The 20,751-nt window shown below is 37.3% G+C and overlaps 1 protein-coding gene across 2 annotated transcripts in view; it reads left to right on the top strand.

Annotated features, from left to right (window-relative positions):
- ext2 (exostosin glycosyltransferase 2) overlaps positions 1-20,477 on the top strand; it is a 54,736-nt gene extending 34,259 nt beyond the window's left edge. For both annotated transcript variants that reach the window (XM_042341372.1, XM_042341373.1), the window contains exons 10-15: positions 5,376-5,565; positions 10,289-10,455; positions 13,087-13,230; positions 13,418-13,546; positions 14,377-14,459; positions 16,965-20,477. In XM_042341372.1, coding sequence (XP_042197306.1) covers positions 5,376-5,565; positions 10,289-10,455; positions 13,087-13,230; positions 13,418-13,546; positions 14,377-14,459; positions 16,965-17,103 — 852 coding nt within the window. In that variant the 3' untranslated portion in view covers positions 17,104-20,477. The remainder of the gene's footprint in view (positions 1-5,375; positions 5,566-10,288; positions 10,456-13,086; positions 13,231-13,417; positions 13,547-14,376; positions 14,460-16,964) is intronic.
- The last annotated feature ends 274 nt before the right edge of the window (positions 20,478-20,751 follow it).

The raw sequence follows: 20,751 nt of genomic DNA, 5'->3' as shown, positions 1-20,751 counted from the left end.
GCAATAATATATGCCTAGGTCTCCTGTGTATAAATACATTTTCTTGTCCAGTAATTATTGAGAATTTTTTAATACTCAAATGAATTCTGCATGGTAGTTTGGCTGTAGTTATAGGTATTAATGAACTACCCAATTTCAAGGGCATTCCTAGGAGTAATTATTATCAAGTTGAATTTCCTCTGAGGTCAGTGTCGGGTTAGAAAATGCTCACTTTCCAAAAGATATTTATTTTGTAAAATATTTGTAACCTTCTCTGGTTGGGACCAATTCATTTTTTAAAAAAAGATAATAATCCTTGCATTTGATATTTGATGTAGCGCTTTTCATGTCTTCGAGATGTCTCAAAGCACTTCACAGAATATACTGTAAAGTGAATTGACTGTATATTTGTGGGCAAAACGCAGCAGCCAATTGCACACAGCAGTGTCCCACAAACAGTCATGGATTGAGTGACCAAATTATTATTATTTTTTCATTTCATCAGAATTTTTACAGTCCAGTACAGAGGTGGGCTCTCCCATTAATCTATTAAACCTTAAGAATAAGGTTATTGAGCCACAATGTGTAAGTCATGTGTTGAATAATATTTCACCAGAAGGGTTCCACTATAACTGGCTCAAAATGTATAAATAAATAAAGTTTGATTTAGTGCTTTTTCACGTTGTTGAGACATCTCAGAGGCTTCACAGAATATACTGTAAAGTCGATTGACTGTATTTTATGGATGAAACATGGCAGTCAGTTGCGCACAGCAATGTTCCACAAACAGGTATGGAACGATTGACCAGTTTTTTTAACATTTGGAAGATTGTTGGCTTGGACATCAGGAGAACCTCCTCTTTCTGAATTAGTGCCATTGGATCTTCAAAGTTGAACAGGCAGATGGGATCTTGGTTTGATGTCTGAACTGAAGGATGGCAGGGCAGCTGGACCCAACTTACAGTAGTTTGTTGAGCACTTTGATTTTATTTAGTGCAGTATTTATTCTCCCCCCTTGTTGGATTGTCTCTGCTGCTATCACATCTGTCCATCCACTCAGAAAATGCCATTCTTGACTGAGGACATCGCCAGTGTCGCAGTTAATACTGCTCTGTGATTTCTATGAAGCAGAAATAGTGCTGCTTTTCCTCTCTTTACCCCCTTCTCCACACCTCCCCTTCATAAGTGTTCTTTTCACTCTGCTACTCCACCTACTGTCCCCATAGACTCTCAGTATTTCACTGAATAGTTTTCTCTGCACTGAGTTGTGGTGTGTTCAAGTTCATTACAGTAGTGAAAGAAAATTCAAAACTTGGCATCACTTGAGCAAACAATTGAGGAAAGACCCGAAAGAGTTAACCAACTAACATCTAGGGCTGTTTTTGGCCTTTTGACCATTACAGGATGAGAAGCAAGATGGAATACTTTCTCAAAGTATTCACTGGAAACACATCTAGGGTAATTGGACTGAAGCATTGAATAAATCAAGTGTTTTTATCCAAAAGCTGTAATTGAAACCACATTGTGGTTGGATGTAATTTAAAAGACATCATAGACAGAGTGATGTGCTTGTCTCCTCAGTCCCGAACAGGCCAAGGATGTAGGAATTCATGATTGTAAATGTGTCCACTCCCCTTCTAACAAACATTTGCGCATCTTAAAAGGCTCCCTTTGGTTTTACAGAGCGAGTGGTTGTATAGATGCTGGTGTGTTAACAAGCAGCCTTTATTGTTCCACTGTCTGTCCAAAACAGCATGTCTCTTAAGTTGTAATCTGATCAGCTCAATATAGCCATTTCTCTCTGGCTGTAGTGCTTGTCATGCATGTCTAACATTTTAAGCAAAGGAAAAAGTATCTCATATAGCACAAGTCAGCACCATAACATCATAGTAATTTACTTTGGATTTCTGGACAGTATGAAGCTGAGCAATGCCAGCTTCCGGAGACTCAAATATTATTCACGCAATAGGAATAAAAGTGCCAATTTTATATATTTTGAACAATATGGGCCTTTCTTTGATATGATATATGTGGTCTTCAGGAGCAATATTGTTTGCTTTTTTTATATCTGTAGGTTGAACAATAATCCTGAAGGATTTAAGTGAAATGCACAAAATGTACATGGCATGCATTATTTCAAGGCTGATATGTTTGTTGCTTTATTTGAACTTCCATTCTTTCATAATGAGTTCTGTAATGCTTTATTTTTCCATTTGGAACATTGTAATGATATTGAAAATTCTAGCTCCTAATGGTGGAGCAAATGATACATGCTCATACTAAAACAAGAGTGGTGCCTCACACAGTTGTGTCATTCAAAGCATGGGATCAGCCTCATGAATCTATGAAACAATTGTGAGGACCTGGGAATGCTGGAGTTCAGGGAGATGAGTTTTGAGATGTAGAATGAGTTGGTTACAATACAATGAGCTCTATATAGAAATGGAGTTCTGTAGTGTATTGGTTAGAGCACTCGCCTCGCAAACGAGAGGACCTGAGTTCAATTCATGGGCAGGGCGAAACCTTAGGCAGGTTTACTTACTCTACACGCCTCAGTTTACCCAGCAGTAAGTAAGAACCCGGTTGTTAATCAATTGGCGGAATCGCTTTCCAGGGGTAATAATCCCTTAAAAATAATATTGTAATTTGGTCACTCAATCCACGACTGTTTGTAGGACACTGTTGTGTGCAATTGTCGCCACATTTCGCCTACAATATATAGTCATTACACTTTACGGTAAATTCTATGAAGTACTTTGAGACGTCTTGAAGACATAAGGCGCTATATCAAATGCAATGATTGTAAGGTTGCAGTGTATTTGGAGTTTGGGGAGAATGAGGGAGCACACGTAAGAGGAGCAATGAAAATAATTAGCATCAATAAGTTATAAGGGTGTGTTAAATGAAACTATTCTCCTGTGTGTACTGCCTCCAGCTTTCTTTGTTTAATTAATAATTTGAGGCCATAACGATCTTTCCCAAATGATTTTCAAAATTTGAAATGTACTCTGGACACTTTCAGCAAACCTGTTCCAATTCCAAGATATTTGAAATATTTTAGATGGTCAGTGAGATACTGTAGATCTTTCTGCCATTATTTGCATCATAAATTGTCATTACTTTATGTCCATTCAAATGTCTTCAGCACAATTAAAAAAACAATGTTTAATGTGCACATATTGACATTTCTTAGTAATGTACAATGATTTTATGATTAATCACCCAATAGTGTTTACACAATCTGCCCTTGTCCAAATGCCATCAAGTTTAACACATGGCATTGATTCCAAATCGCAGTACATGTTGAGAGTTGACATCCACATCGTTCTAACCCAGAGCCGAGAGAATCAGACTATTCTTTATATGGTCGGTATTATCTGAGGGCAAGACTGTTTTTCTTCATCGTTCCCAAGGTCATGCATCAGTTGGCTGATTTCAGGCATAGAGCAATGTTGAACTCAACTGGAGGTATGCACGATTGCCCATGGGATGAATTTCCTTTTTTCCACTGGGGAATTGATGGTGCCCGCCCAGCTCTTTCTACAATGACTGGGCTAAACACTTCACGGCACCACATCCATAGAATCCTCTACTTTCAACCATAAAGACAACTCCCGTTAACAGTTTAGGCCTGTAACTTTCAGTTTTCAATATCCTACCTTGATGACCGGGCCTAAGCCTAACTCTTCCTCTTTTCTACATTGGTCCACTCCTCAACTCTAAAAAGAGTAAATGAAAAGCAGATGGATGCCACTGTACATCTGAAAAACCTTCCAGATTCCTCGTGCTTATTTCACCATAGAAATGTTGATATTAAATATTGCAGTTAATCAGTTTGAAGATGTTTTCACTTTGAACTGATGCTAAAGGTGCAGTACAAATTAGACTTGAAATGCATTCTAGCCCAAATGAGGAGGTGGTTTCAGGAATCAAATTTGTGTCATTAGCTGCGATCATTTAAAATGAAATCTATTAAAGTTGCATTTTTGAAAGGTCCATTGATCATGTGACTGGCTCTTTAATATTCAAAAAATCCTTTCTGCACCAGTTAGTGGAGTTCATAGACCTAATGTGAGCGATATCAGAACAGCAAGTATAAACCTACTGCCTGCTCCCAATGGCTGTGTTGCAAGTGGGTGATTGTTCTTGGCTAATTTGGGCTGGAAAGTGTTCAGTAAAGTCAACATCTTTTTTTTCTTTTTTTAAAAAAAACGTATTTCACCCTTTATCTTCTCTCCTCCTTCCCAATAAGTAAAATAAAACTATATAATGTTTTAACAAAAGTAAAACTACTCATGTTTTGTTAATTCTCTCTCTCTCGGAAGTAAAATCAAAAAGAATTGAGTGGCAAGTTTTTGATCTCTGGGCTTCACCTTGTCCCGCGAGGAATGTTCTGGATATTGTGACTGGTGCCAAAGCCGCTGTCTTTATGTTGTTGCAGACTTCAAGGTTTATATGTCTGGAACAGGCTCTTCATAAAAATTCAATACATGAAATGTTCTGAAAATATATTCTGGAAGCACATTCTTTCAATAGGAGGAGGATGGATAATGCTGCATATAGAGAACCCTTAATGCTCCTTTTAGGAAGTATTATAACTTGCATGTTTATGTTTTGCACTGTCTACCCTCAGGTTTCTCATAATCCTAGTTCCCAAATAAAACGACACAACTGATTCACTGCAGCAGACAAATTCATTCAATGAAAGCAAATATTGGAGTTTTCCCGTTAACTTATGGTTATAAGTTGTTTGATGTAAAACTGTGCTCAGGTTTGATCCCCAGTCTGTGCTCGCATTAGTAGGATTGCTCCACTTCCTTCAGTACCCCTGTGCTAGGGGATGAGGTGGGGGGGGAGAAACACAACCAGAGCGCCCACTCCTGATCACCAACCAGTAAGCCCCACTCAAAAATGAATGAGTGAGTATCAAGTGAGGAGAGAATTGGACTTGATTGTGATACCCCCCCCACCCCACACACACACACACACCAGCCAGACAAGAAAAATAAGCCCTTGTGTGAGGTTCTGGAGGGCGAAACCATACACCAGCTTTGTTTGGTGCCTTTGGGAGAGAGGGAGAGAATATTGCTCAATTGATTAACAAAAAAACCAAGACCACTTCAGGCAAATCTCGAATATGGTCCAAACCAAAAATATTCTTGCTGTATGTTTAGAGAGCTCATGTCTTTGTGGATGTCAACTGAACCCCCTTCATTCCTCTTTTGCCTTGTAAAAACAAAAGTGGACATCCATTTTATACAGATCTTTTTGAAAATTCCTAATCATTCCAAAAATTTTTTAAGAAAAAAATGTTATTTGGTTTGAACTGTCCTGTTACCGGAATGTAGTAATTTATGATGCTGCTTTACAGATCTGCTCTTTTCTTTTTAATTCAGAAATTGATCAGTGTGAGCAACCCTCTCTTCCTCCCACTCATCCCACCGAGGTCTCAGGGCTTCACTGCAGTTGTTCTCACTTATGATCGTGTGGAGAGTCTGTTCCGAGTGATAACTGAAGTCTCCAAGGTGCCCAGTCTTTCGAAACTGCTTGTTGTGTGGAATAATCAGAACAAGAGCCCACCTGAAGGTAAGATGTCCGTGCTGTAGATAAAATGTGATGTGGGGGAGGTAGATGAGTGGAAAGAAAGGACATTTCAGCCAGTAATGAAATTAAAGAAGTTGGGATAGCATGAATAATTGCATGGATAAAGCTTGGTTGGTATAAATTGTTTCTGAAAGGTGCTATAAATTATTCTAAATGTACAAATCTACAAATTCCCCATCTGCTTTTATAATACCGTGCAGAGCATTTATTTTGTTTACAAAATGTTACAAGTTCTTGCCATCATCTGACATTAAATTAGCCAAGTGATTCAGTAGAATAATTGTCTTGAAGCTTATTCATTGCACGTTCAGGAAATTGGCGAGAACTCTTTTGTAGTCTGTTGCCTACAGAGAGTGTTCACACTGTAACAGATGCTCAGTCTGCTGCAATCCAAATAAGTTTATACACAGATTGTTTTAATATTTAGGACATCTATTGTTTCTTCTCCCCTGGAAAAAAAACCTTTTCTCCACTTTTTCAATGATCCTTTCCAGAAGGTATTGGTTCATGGTAAAGTAGTTCCAAAAGCACTGTATTACAAAGACCAGATAGCTTTGAATGAATCACAACCGTATTGCACAACCAGCTAAATGAATTTGGCTGAAGTGCTAATTGTTTGCATGAACTGCATCTATTGCATTCATCACCGTTCCTTGAAGAATGAGAAATACTGTTCATCACATAAAGAGGTTTGTAGGATGGTGCCTGGTGTGCAAATCTGTGCTACTGCCAGTGTTCAAACTGCTTTATACACTAGTTCGAGATTGGAGCATCAATGTTGAAAAAAGACACTCATATTGAGAAATTAGATATTTTAAATTCTGCTTATGAAACCGGAAGAATAAAGTGGGTGGTTATTGCCTTTTAAAATCTGAATCTCTGTTCAGGAAGAAGCAGGTTTGTGAGTGGTGGTTCTGCAGATAAGGAAATCAGTACCACCTGGCTCTAAAGGCTGCCAGTAAGCTCTAACCTTGTGGTTCCAACTTGAAAACTCCCAATTACTGCAAGCAATGCAAGTTTTTCTTTTCCAGAGGTTTGTAATTTATAGCCAATTAAATCCAGGAAGTTATTGAAGGTTCAGTGTAGTGCAAAAAGACTGTAGTACACACATCCCAATAATTTGTGGTACTCTAGTTGATAAGAAATGTAGTTATATGCAGTGGTTTACCACACCCTAAAGTCTTGTGTGTGTATATTTTATGTGTAAGTGTATACAAATATTTATTAAGCAAACGTCTGTCTCATCAATCATTTAACTTAGGACTGTCTGTAAACATACTGCATATTTTCCAGCAATCATTGCATTTGACAATGACTTTATTTGCAATATTTTATTGTATCGGTTAACTTGCGTAATACAATTTAGTTTTAAAAGATTATAAATGAAAACTGTCCAGGGTTACAGCTGGATATACAACTGTATGGCTAAAGCTAAGTTCCTTCAATAGGAATGCTCATCAGGTACATCTTTCTTCCCCTTCCCGTCCCCCATAAAATTATAGTTATACTTGTTTATCTGTGGTTTTCATTTCCCCTCATACAAATACAGGATTCAAAAAGCATACCTTTTTTAAAATATACCAAAATTTGCTAATTCTGAGGGGAAAAAACATATTAAACACCTAGTCATTGGTCACTAACTGTAGATGTGTTTTATCCAATATAATTACATTTTGAATAAGTTGTTTTAGTGATTCCTGAGCTGTCTATCTGTATGTCTGTCTATTATAGGTATCCAAATAACCTTAGTACTTAATGAAATTAAAACTCCACAACTTAACCTATTGGGTATATTAAACCCAAGAAAAATGATGACTATGACTAACAACAAGTCTATTTTTTTCAAACATGGTACTGTTTCAATATAATCTGCCACTGTGAAGACATGTGTTTGAAGTTGCAAATCCTGTGCAGTAATTTCTTGAATGGTGGTGTAGGGACCAGCACTGAATGGAAACCGTGAATTTCTTTTGTGCCCTGTGCATATACTTGGGTGTGCATTTACTGAGCTCCGCTTTACTTGGGCGCAGAATGGATTGGTGAATGCTCTTCAGAGCTGGTTGTATTATTGTGGTCGAGTGACTTAAAATTTCTATTTTATAGCACCATATCAAATCAGTGCCTGTAGCATAACTGGCATAAAACACTTACATGCACTGTTTGTCTTTCTGAAAGGTTTTTTTGTGTGTGTGTGTGTGTTTTGGGGGGTGAGGGGGGGATATACTGATTTAAACTATTTCTGTGTGGCTGATTTGGTTTTGTCTTAGATAAATGTTACGAAAACGTTCACAAACTATTTCCTGTCACAAAACCTAAAAAATTAAGTTGCAACTGAGGTTACAAAGACTTCTCTGAGTAAATGTGGTTTGCCCCTTAGGCCAGCTCAAGTTTACTTAATCAGTTTTAATACGTTTAGTGTTGGGTTTGAGATTAGGGAGTTTAGACAGATGTCACTAAAATCATACAGCCAGTTCCAGGATAGTCTTGAAAGCCCCAATCTAGGAATGTCAAAAGTACCACAAAACTACAGTGTATTACTATAAAACAATGTGCATTGCTTTAATACACAAACAAATTTGGCATCAACAAATTAAAGGGAGAGATTGAGGGCATATTTTGTTGCACATCTTTTCAGATGATCAGAAGTGATTTTCCCTGTCAATGCTCTGTGTGGTCTTAGGGCTGCTGAACGAGTTGCAGTTACACGAGTGATGCAGGCAGGCAGCTGAGACTAAACTGCTCACGTGCCACTTTTCAATTGGGGGAATGGGGGAGAGACAGCTTTCGTGAGCAGTCTTAGTAAGAGAACAGTTAACTGGGTAGTTAGCTCTTGAAATTCAAAGTTAACACATTGAGTTCACCTAAATTCTTATTAATGTTTAATGTTTGGGTAATATTGATTGGGATTAGTGATTGAGATCGCCTTGGGATGATGACCTGCCGACGGGAAAGGCGCTGTACAAATGTGATTGCTGTTGTTGTTGGACATTAACCAGCCGTTGAGATTGCTTCAAGATGATCTCGCCACCAGCTTCAGATTGCCAATTCCTTCAGTATTCTGCTCCGCCTGTGTCGGTATGTTGTTGGGAAAGATTGCGCAAAGATCACCAGAGCAACCGGGGCCTTCATGAAGTAAGAAGTAAGCACGGTGAACAGTTGCACAATATAAACTTTAAAAATCTATAACTCCGCTTATAGCATAATGCACAGATATCTTTGAATATTTCATTTTGATGGCAGTTGAATCTTTTGGTTCAGATTGATAAGGTTTTTTTTTCCTACACGTTTTTTNCAGTCGAAGGACAAATAGGTGATTTGATGCTTTACCTCTGCTGTTGCTGAGTGTTTGAGAAGACTGCCTTTCCCTCTGTTTTCACAAAAGTACTTGTTTTCCCCTCGCTCGCCTGAAACAACTGGATTGAGAACGAAAACTAAATGTGTGGGAGTCACAACCTTCTGCATTAAACAAGTTGTTTGCGTTTTTTTAGCAATTTTAAATTACATTTTCCGACAGCTGGCTCAGCAATGGCACAGGGCGGAGGCCTAGAAGCGTCTTGTCTGCCACTTGGTATGATCACAGATGATGTATCGCTGGGAGTAGCTACAGTGGGAGGGAGGCAGAGCAAATAAATTGAAAATAATACAATTAGGAGTTTGTCAAACAGGATCTTAGGCAGGGGAAGGGTAGTGGCACATTTTTACACAGGTACCTGTGCTGTTGCCATCTATGGATCAATTATTTTGATCTGACTATTCATCCAGTGTAACTGGCATAAATCTCACATTGGAACTAATGTGGAGTAACTATGATGCTACAAATGGGGATATTAGTGTCAGTTTGTGGTTGGTTAACCCTTAGGAGCTGCATCAAATCATTTGTATCTGCTGTTTTAAGTTCTCCACCATGTCTTGACTTTTACATTCATACAGCGTTGACGGGAAGTATTGTAGCTCAGCAGTTTCAATCCTGAACGCCTGGGGAATTGAGTCTGAATGAGAGTACACTATATAGCAAGATCCAGAAAATCTAATTTGGTGCAATGTGAGTTCTAATTGCCCTTCTGCCACATCCAGGACTGGACACGGGGGAATAACGCACCTCTGTCAAATGTTCAAAGCACAGAGCAAGACTAAGTCTGTTGGCCTGGGGAAATGTTTTTGGAGAGGGAGAAATGTAGGAGAGAAATCTGCTGGAAAGTTTCTGGGTATGAAAAGTAAACAAAGGCCACTTAGAAAACAAACTGCTAATTTTAAAATAGACTAAGGCAATTGAGGTGCACTGCAGTCTGATATCCTCTGACTTTCCTTTATTAAATGGAGATTTGATATGAAAGGCAACGGTCAAGTCATTGCTAAAATGGCTTTATGAAAGAATTTCTACAAACTCTACCCCTAGGCAATATCCCACAGCAGGAAATGAGCCTGGAACTAGCTGAGAGACTTTATCTATACAGTAGCTGCCACTTATGTTCAATCCAAAGAAATTGAATCCCTTAATACTATGAGTATTAGCACTGAGTGTTGTTTATAGACATCAAAGCCAGATTTGCCAATGTTTTCAATACAGACACAAAGGTCACTGTTTCTGCATACACAAAGGGAGCATGTGATTTACGAACTGTGAAACTAAGGCAGACCAAGGTGGCTTACTGCTCTTCTGATCGTTGAATGGGACAATAGTTTAATGTGTTTTTTTTCCCCCTAGAGTCTCTGTGGCCCAAAATTGGAGTTCCCTTGAAAGTTGTGAAAACCAAAGAAAACAAACTGAGCAACAGGTTCTTTCCATATGATGAAATTGAAACTGAAGCTGTCCTGGCGATTGACGATGACATCATTATGTTGACTTCTGATGAATTGCAGTTTGGTTATGAGGTGAGTCTGTGCTGTTTGTCATGGAAATGTTTTCACACCTACAATTTGGGCTGAAATGACAAATCTGCCTCCAGTGTTTGTGCCTCATATAGATATATCATTCCACCAAAGCAAACATGTTTCTCACATTACTGTAGGTTCCGTGTACAAAACACACAACCCAAATAGCATGACTGTACTTGTGTGTACTTATAGAGGGGCCTATTTGTGCAGAGATTATCATCAGATGAGACCCCAGACAGAATATTCTCTTTGATCACCAAAACAGCCTCTCCTGCTCTCAAATATCAGCTCCACTCTCACAGCTTTCCTATTTCTTTTTTTTATTTAGAGGAATGTTCCTTTCAGTTTGAGCATGGATCTACTGTAATCTGTCCAATACTTCCTTCAACTTGACAAATATTCAGCGCCCACAAAACACACGCCATCACTCACCTTTGCAGTCTGTCCAGTGAAGCGCTTTGAGGCATCTTGATGACGTGATGAGGTGCTATATCAAATACAAGAATTATTTTTATATTATTATATCTGTCTAGAGATTTCTGGTTGAACCAAAGAGGATTGCTTCCAAGATAAAGACCAACCAGATCAATCAGAGGAGATTACCTCAAAATGTTTTAATTTTTATTTTGTTACCATAAATGAAATTTAAAACGCATGGAATATACTTTCTGTAGTAGTTATTATTGCTCTGTTTTACACACTTGAGCAATCCCCCAAATCTGACTTTCAATGTTTTTGATGATATGAATGATCTGCAATTTGCCTCATTCGGCTGTGAGATACACCTATCTGAGCTGAAATCCCAACATGGAGCTTGAGTTGGTGCTGCCAACCAAGATGAACTGACATGGTGAGTGTGGTGGAAAAGAATTGTACATGATACAGATGAGCCCTGTGCAACATGCACCAGAATTCAGAGGGTCCAGGGGGTAATGCATTATTACTTTACTTTGATTGTTGGGCAGCTGTGATTAAAATAAGTTTTGAAAAGGTCTGTTTTAATAACTTACTAATTTGTGTTCAGAAGCATAACTGATTTACAATGGATTCATGCCATGGGGCCCAAATACAGGGACTCTATCACATGCAGTCAGTCGATAATTTAGGTAAATGTAAATCCTGGCAATTCAGACATTATTTTATGTATCATATTATCGGTGTATCTTTGTTTAAATTTATTAAGGCTGGGTGCTGACTTTATCATCAGGATATTAATTATTTAGAAATGTCAACCTAGTGAATGTATGAATGAAATGTTTTCAAATCCTCACAAACAACTCTTAACAAGCAGCTGGTCTCCAGAAATTGCCATATTATTGTTTATTTTCCTAATTATGATACTCGACGATTACAAATGAAGTAAAGTGCATTCCCCAAGCTATATTTTCTGAATCATAAGCACATGTCTTGGCAAACCTCATGTAAGTACAACTGTGCATTCACCTGGAGTCACTTAAAATACTATTGGGACAATTTTGGTAATTTAAAAAATAAATCAGTAATTTTAATTCAGGTATTGCGTGATGCATTTAAAATTTGAGTCCAGTTTCTATTACGATTCTAGATACTTGGAAAAGGACCAAATTTCAATTACAACTTTCATTCTTCATATATTTTAGCCCATAAGTAAAACAGACACAGTGCTTAAATCATCTCACCGCACATTTTGAAGAATTTGGCTCAGAACAGAAAGATTGCTCCATATGAGCACAAACCTCCTTCATTCTTACATAATTTTTTGAATAGTGGACAGGTATTATCACAAAACACTTCTTCCTCATTCAGTCAGTCTCCACAAACAAATACTACAGTAAATTATCTATCACTGGGCTGGAAATTACTGTTGTATTAAATTGAATGGCAGTAATCTTCAACTGAATGAAACAATGGGTTGCTTTCTTCTCATTTTTAGAATAAATTTATTATTTTGCTGAAACAAAGTGAGCTACTTTGATCCATAGTATTTAGTAATTGCATAGCTATTTGATATGTCAGAATATGAGTGTTAGCTAATAACATTCTACACAAATTCTTCCCTCTTTAAATTAATATAGCAATTACACAGCAGCCACTGCATAAAATTGCTAAAACTGCTTAAGGCTGTTTTGCATAGCACAAAGCTGCTATGCAAATAGCCTTAAAACTCGAGGGAAACTTGTAAAGTGAATTGACTATGTTTTGTGGATGAAATGCGGCAGCCAATTGTGCACACACACCAATGTCCCATAAACACTTGTGGATTAAATGACTAAATTACTATTATTTATTTGTTCATTTTTTTTAAGGCATTATTACTCCCAGAAAAGCGATCCACCAATTGACTTACAAGCGGGTTCCTACTTACTGCTAGGTAAACAGAGGTGTGTGGAGTAAGGAAACGTGCGCAATGCTTCGTCCTGCCTGGGAATCAAACCCAGGTTACTCTCGCTTGTGAGGCGAGTGCTCTAACCATAAAATTACAGAACTCAGAAGCCTCTGAAGCAATTCTGAGTCACATTAAAGAGACCTGTGGTTTTGACTTGCCTGTTTGATTCTGTTAGCTGTACTTTTTTTTAAAAAACAAGTTAATGATGGTGTTAAATGCTTTCTCCAGCTTCTCATAATGATGAAGTGTTTGGTGTTGCGTAGGTGTGGCGTGAATTTCCTGACCGGTTGGTGGGATATCCAGGCCGCCTTCATCTCTGGGACCACGAGACTGCCAAGTGGAAATATGAATCTGAATGGACAAATGAGGTCTCCATGGTACTTACTGGAGCTGCCTTCTATCACAAGGTGCAGTAGTACAGAACAGCAGTTCAAACCTTTCGAAGAGGAGGGGTAGCACTAGTGGAGGGGTTTACAAATGTTGGTATTTAACAACTACGTTTAAGCATAAAAATTGGAAATAGCTCTTAGTTGGTTAAACTTTTAAAATGCTGGCATTCTTCTAATGACATATAATTCTTTTTCATTCGCTTAGTATTTTAACTACTTGTACACATACAAGATGCCAGGAGACATAAAGAGCTGGGTAGACGCTCACATGAACTGTGAGGACATTGCTATGAACTTCCTGGTGGCTAACATGACTGGCAAAGCACCTATTAAGGTAAGATGGTTTTAGGTGTCAGAAAAATAACATAATAATTCTTAAATTTAATCTAACACTTATATAACACTTTCCTGTCCGGAGGACGTCTCAAAACACTTTATAGGATATACAGTAAGGTATAGTGATTTTGTAGTTCTAATCATACGTATAAACGAAAACCATTTGCTTATTAATGTAGAAAACTTACATGGGTAATGTTTTAAAATTTATTTAAAAACAGATTAGATTACAATTAGACAGAAGATGCTAAAATATTGTATTCCTGCTATGCAAATATTGAAACAATTATATTATTAGGTGTTTCAATTGAGCTTTTAATGTTATGTCGGTAGCAATTGTTCAAAGGGACGACCTGCTTCATACAATCTGTATTAAAAGGATTGCAGTTCAGAAGGGTTTATAGAAGCCCACTTGGGCACTGTAAACTTTGTCACCTTCGCAGTCTCTAAATATTTACTGAAACTGTCAGTCAATTTAATGAGAAAACACATATGGGTTAATAAGGCCATATCAAAGCAGAGGAAGCAACATTTCACCGCCTTCTGATTGGAAAGGCAACCACTGCTTGTAAGAGGCGCCGTGAAGTGTGAAAACTATCATTAAATGGATTTTAATGGGTTGTCATCGCACGTTCTTCAATGAATATGAAACCTTTCTAGTGATTTTTATTGACCTCTTGTGAGTTGAAGTATGCCTCAGTGAGCCAGATGGAACGCGAGCAAAATGTTCTGAAAGGACGGTGCTCTCAGATTACACTGCAGGCGTGCTTGAACATCTCGCTGGATTAAACATGCCATTAATATTGTTGGAATTATTGTGACACACAGGTGACCCCACGTAAAAAGTTCAAGTGCCCGGAGTGCACAGCAATTGATGGGCTGTCACTAGACCAAAGCCATATGGTGGAACGGTAAGTGCTCCATTCCTCCCCATGTATTTAACAGCTTGCCTCTGCCATTTCAGAAGTGTCCAAGAAAAATACCCGTGACTGGTTCCAGATTTACAACCCGCTTGGAAAATGTTAAGTTATTAGCTTCTGCTGAAAGGATCTCTCTCCCTAGTAATTGTTCAGTTTTAAAATAGTTTCCCAAGCTTACTTAACAAACTACTTCTAAGTAACAGAATCCCGAGTTTCAAAACTATTACACGGAGCAGGTGTATTACAGAAAAGTTTGAATGTCCAATAGTAAGGTTTTCTTTACCAGATTTGAAACAGACAAGAGCAAAAACACCAACTCCCAATTTTGGCGATCTGCACAGGCTTTTGAGATCGTTAAAGTGAGTTAACTGCAACTTTTACCGCCACCACTTTGCTCCTGAAATCATTCTCCTTCAAGTGGGGTCCGAAGCGCACCTCTCGGAAGGTGAACACTGTCTCAGCCGACATTTATACTTCATGTTTGGCTTTGATTCACTGCTGAAATTGCGGCATTTGTGCAAGTGGATTAGTCGATGTGCTTGCTCTGCATCAGGTCCAATTATTAGCCATTTATATATGCTATATATATAGTTGGTTTTATTTGTGTAATGTATGAACACCCAAACAAAAGTGCATAAATCAATAGGACAGTCAAAACCTGTGTACCTTTTACAATCAAAATGTAGATTGCAGAAGTCATTATTTTAGTTTTTAAGGAATGGAAAGAAATTGAGGAAAATTCCTCAGTGGTGTATTTGAAATGTAAAGAATCTAATGAGCAATATCTTATTTCATATCAAATATAAAGGCTGCTCGATCCGGCCAACATTGGAGCCTTTACAATTCTAATGTTGCCTTAAAACAGGGGGAGCTGGTCTCGGTTCTGTTGAAGCGATTTAATTCCCATCCTACACATTATCACAGTTCACACAAATGTCATGTGTCTAACAAGGAATTAGCAAAACTGTTCAGATCTTAATTGTTCTCCTTAGATCAGAAAATTGTAGGAATATAGTTAAAAGAGATGGAATGCTTTTTCATTTTCAAGGCTTATTTAGATGGACAAAAGGCAAATGAGCAAGCAATAGTATAATTTAGGGGCGTGAATGTATTTCATCATCAAAATCAGAAAGGTCAAGATATAGTCGAATAACCTCCCTCTATACTGTAATTTCTGCAAAACATGCACGCAAGTGATCTCATTTGTCATTCTATAAAAAATGTTTCTGCTATAGCAGATTTCAGCCAAATGCCTGCAGGACACATGCAGCCTTTTTGAGAAGTAATTAAACTATTGTATCTCTGAGGCTTTCCGTGGATGGCAGAACATGTGATGCAGATGCAGTGTAAACAATTATTTTAAAATCTATCCATCGTACAGCAAACAGATGTGAACTTCAGACATAACCCCACAATGTCCAGAACACAATGACATGATGCAAGTTTTGCCATAAGCGGTGAAAGCAGCTGACAAGAATGAGAAATGACTATGAACTAACAGGATTTTGCTTATAAGCATATAACACTATTGTTGGCAGAGATAATAAGTGTTACTTAATGTTTTATACTGTTAGAAAAGCTGGTGCTGCATTACAAATGAAACTATAAAATGTGCATCCACACACAGGCGTTTTTGTTTAAAAAAAAAATTATTTTGCATTTTAAAATGTTTCCTCATTGCTTCATCATGCAGTAGCTCAGAAGACACTTCAATGAGCTGTTCTTGGGCATTGGTCTGTGGTGCTCAGTTAAAAGCCACAAGAAACTATGCCCAAGATTACTGTCTTCCTGAATGTCCCAATGTTAGGAATGCCTTGCTCCTGACCTCTCTGAGATAAGGAACTAGCCAAAGAGGCAGGGCCTGACATGTTGATTACCATTGAGGACAAAGCACCACCACCTCAATGTGCCTTAGATTTTCTTTCTGGTGCAAAATGCTTGTTTGCAAATTACTTTAGTTGACGGAATAAGAAATTGACGCTTTGCTGACTAAAATTTAGGAGCATTTATTCAAATTATAAAAGAATGAGTGCTTCAGTTCATTTTGAATTTGTACTATAATGGATAACTGCATTCTCCCTCCCTATGGGAGCCTCCAGTGGTAATTTTGCTGGCACACATTAGCTATTCCGTTTGTCTTCATAATGTTCGCTTCATAGTAATCTTATTCTTTAAACACTTCAGGTTGTTCCTTTTATGGGAAAGGTGCTATAGGAAGATTATTTTCCTGCTTAGCTCCTACTCTCAAGTTTGACAGATAGAATGGCAGAAAGTGATCAATGCAGGATATACAGAGAGAGATTTGTCATCTCATAATGGTGCCAAGCTATCGTTTCATTTTTTTAAAAATTAATGTAAAGCGGTTGAAGAATGCTTGGAATTTTTCTTGTAAGTTCCACTTTCAGCATTCTGATGACCTCTATTGTGCAGATGTTGAGTCTGATAGTGTTTTGTTAGAGGTGAATGAATGCATATATAACATGAGTCTAATTGCAGGTCAGAATGCATCAATAAATTTGCATCTGTGTTTGGGATCATGCCCCTGAAGGTGGTGGAGCATCGAGCTGACCCTGTTCTGTACAAGGATGACTTCCCAGAGAAGCTGAAAAGTTTCCCCAATATTGGCAGCTTGTAAAATATATTTAGAGCCTTGTTTGCTTCGAGTGCCCTGTCCCTCTCCATGAACTGCAGCCGGCTTTCAGTGAAGACCAGAGACTATGATTTTAAATCTCAGCTCAGCACCATTTCAAGTGTCTTACTGTGTTTTAATGGGGTTTATTAATTTAGGGATCTGAAAACTACAGTGGCTTTTTTCTTTTAAAAGGTTACAGGATTCTGCTGGTTGATCGTTAAAGACCATTGAGTAAAACCTGTCTTGACCTTTTGGTTCAATGTTTTTACAATACAAGTGTATTGTGAATGATGAAAATAATCATTGAAATTGGAAATATAAATGGCTACCAGTGCTATAAGAGAGTTCTGCAGCCATACCCAAAGCTTAGGTGGGGCCAGCAAGTAAAAGCCTATCCTTCTGAGACAGCACGTAATATCAACTAGCTTTAAATGGTTAAAGCTATATATTTACACATTATTTTTATTTTCTTTCAAAGAATTACCTGTTAAACAGCAGTCTGTTTTTACAGTTTTTTATGTAATGAGTTTTTTTTAACCTTTACACTGAATTCTACAGACACTACTATTAGAAATGGAGAATGTTCCTGATGGCGTAGCTAATTATATTGTGTAATGTTTTCCAGCAGCTGCTTTATACCATTTTAGCACCACAACATCCAGTTAATTGTCTAATCCTAGGAGTTCACGCCGAAGTAATTTCTTAGCGGGGATTCAGTACTTGGTGCAGACTGGCATTAAGAATCGTGACTTTTTCTTTAAATGTTAAACTTGTGCTGTGTAATATTAAGGTGCATTCAAATCCTCCCAGGGAGCAGAGCAATGTACATTTGGGGAGATTGTTAATGCGTAATGACTGAAGGCAAATGACGAATAATATTATCAGTACCATATGCTGCAATCTTACGAGGATTAAGTTCTCAATTGATCTTGAGCTTTTGATGTTTATATACATCCTCTGTTTATTTTATATCTGTATCAAGTAGCATTTGGTTTGCTGATGATTCTGTCCTACTGTCTGTGTTGAAATGTTGAATCGGATTGTCTCTGTAGATTTACCGCAACATTATTGTATGAAATTGTAATGGTTTAAACACATCAGTTCCTCCTGTGCCTACTCCAGCTCCGAGCTATGCTCCACGTGTGATGACTGTTTCCATCTAACAGTGTTTTTACAAAAATTGTTTATATGTTCTTTCATTTTTAAATCTGCAAGAATTTATCCCAAAAGTTTTGTCTGGGAGTAAATGTGATTTCTGCACCTCTCTCCTCAAGGTCCAAATTATTTCAGCCACGTGAAGCATTAAGTATACAAATATTGTATTGATGTCCAGATAAAACTCAGTTCTACATGTGAATTCATGTAATTTTTTTAATTCTGCATATGCCAGTAAAAAAACAATCCATGCCGACTAAAGTATTTACTTTCTTCTGTTGATGAATTGAATCACTTTTAAATGAAATCATACTGCATAATGTTTCTGAAAGATTAGGTTTCTTCAGATGAAGAACATTTATCTGCTTTGGTGTAAGAATTATTCTATTAACACATTAATCATGTGCTTAATCGGGAATACTGAAGTCACCCACTATGAATGCTTGAATGCTTTTCTGTCACTTGCCAGGAGTGGCAGATTTGGGCACAGAGCAAATATCGTCCACACGTGTGAATTTGCAAGAATCCTCAAAAAACAATATTTCACAAAATGCTTTCTGAGGAAACAGAGCTAGCATGTCGCACACTAAAGGTTATGAATCAGATATTCATTGGCACATATCAAATGGGTATTTAGTGGCAGATAGTCTTTAAAATATTACATTTTTTATGACAGGAAAAGATCAGTAGGTTGCCTGGATTAATCCCTAAATTTAGACTTTTAGATCTTCATAATGAATAGCATGTCCATTGCTGGGACTGGCTGAAGACAAAATGTTTATACTTTTCTGCTGTGTCTGTTCAGTCAAGAGTGGCAAAAACCTGCTTGTGACATTGTCGTTTACGATTACCATTTCTTTGTGTTTTTAATCAAGTGCAAAGTGTTGCCATATTTGCAGTGTACTTTATTTGCAACTGGTCCCCGTCAATTGAATGTAAATGGCCCGGCAGATTTCACAAATGGACAGAACTGTATAATGCAAGTCATATGATTGGCCATTGTAAATATTTTATGCATTGAATTCCCATTCAATTGCGGAATTAAAGTGGTCGGTCCTGAGATAATTAAGTAGACAAGCTAATGGTCGATGATTTTTAATATAAAACAAAACCACTGGATGAAATATTTCTGTCTGGCTCTAATCTAATCTAACCCTGATGTCACTTTATATTAATGTAGCATCTGACATCATTTAGATCTCAGCTGCCGGTTGGTAGATGCAGCATATTCTGCTATTAGTTTACAAACCAGGAAAAATACAAAATAAACTTATTAATAACGACAGTTTTATGACTAATGTACTAGTGTTGGACACTGAGTTTGCCCTGAACTTTTATCTCTCAGCATGTTCTGCGATTCGCACTATTCAAGATGTAAATAGAAACTGTTTGTGAAATGTTTGCTAAAAGTAAAGAATTTTGAAAGGTTATTAATAGGTGCATGTTACTATGTTTAACTTTCATTTGTAGATGGTCTGTTTTTCTAACTAAATGACACTGTGCCAGGTTGCTGGTGTATCTCATCTAGCACCTGTTAGTATAACTTCTGTAATCCTTTCTGTACTCTTGTCAGCAGTTCAGAAGGGCAATGTTTGTATTTTTGTCTACTCCAGTTAATGTGAGACTTCAATGCTCTCAGGATCACATTTCATCCCCTATCCAAAGAAAATAGTAAATTTTTTTCAGTAGGAAAAGACAATTTTTTTTATTTGGTTGGTTATACCTATCACAACAGTACATCCCATTCTGACCCTCTCTGTTACAGTCACCTAAAAATTACATATATGTAAAACCTTATCCTAAGTGCAATAACTTACTTGCCAAACAATACAACACAAGCAAATTATAAGTTCATTTCTCACAGTAATGATGAAACACTGTTCTTTCGGATGCAGTATCGTTTATTGAATGTAACCTAATTGCACCCTTTCCTACGCATTATATTTATATCAAGGCAGTTAAAGCTAAAGGAAAATTGAGTTTACAAGGTTAAAATATTTTACAACAAATTATAACAGTAATATTTTCGAGACTTGCTCTCGACCAAAAGTACACAACACACCCAAACAGATATATTACTCTGAACTTCAACCTTCTGCTTCAGTAGTATAAGTAATAGCAATGGGGGTGATTGTTGCAAAAGATAATTACATTTAAAACTGTATAACATTTCATTTTGGTATATTTAGAACATTATGCAATAAAAGATTTCTTTACTAGTTGTAAGACATCTTTTTAATTTTTTTTAGATTTTGTAAACTTTGCAAGATCTTAAACAACTGTTGCTAGTATAGGTCAGTGCGCAGGACTAGACTCCCAGGTTTTTATAAGTATAAAATCAAGTAAATGTTCTTGGAAGGTTTAAAATTTTATTTCAACTTGATATCCAGTTTATTTTAATGAAAGATTCTAACAAAATGAAATTATCATTAAATTCGTAGTCAATAAAGAGGCCGTGTAACAGGATCACTAAGACACAAGGGCTTGAACCAATAT

Source organism: Callorhinchus milii, unplaced genomic scaffold (assembly GCF_018977255.1).
Source record: "Callorhinchus milii isolate IMCB2004 unplaced genomic scaffold, IMCB_Cmil_1.0 Scaffold17, whole genome shotgun sequence".
Taxonomy (NCBI): Eukaryota; Metazoa; Chordata; class Chondrichthyes; order Chimaeriformes; family Callorhinchidae; genus Callorhinchus; species Callorhinchus milii.
The sequence above is the reverse complement of the archived record's forward strand: the minus strand, read 5'-3'. Positions and strand labels throughout refer to the sequence as shown.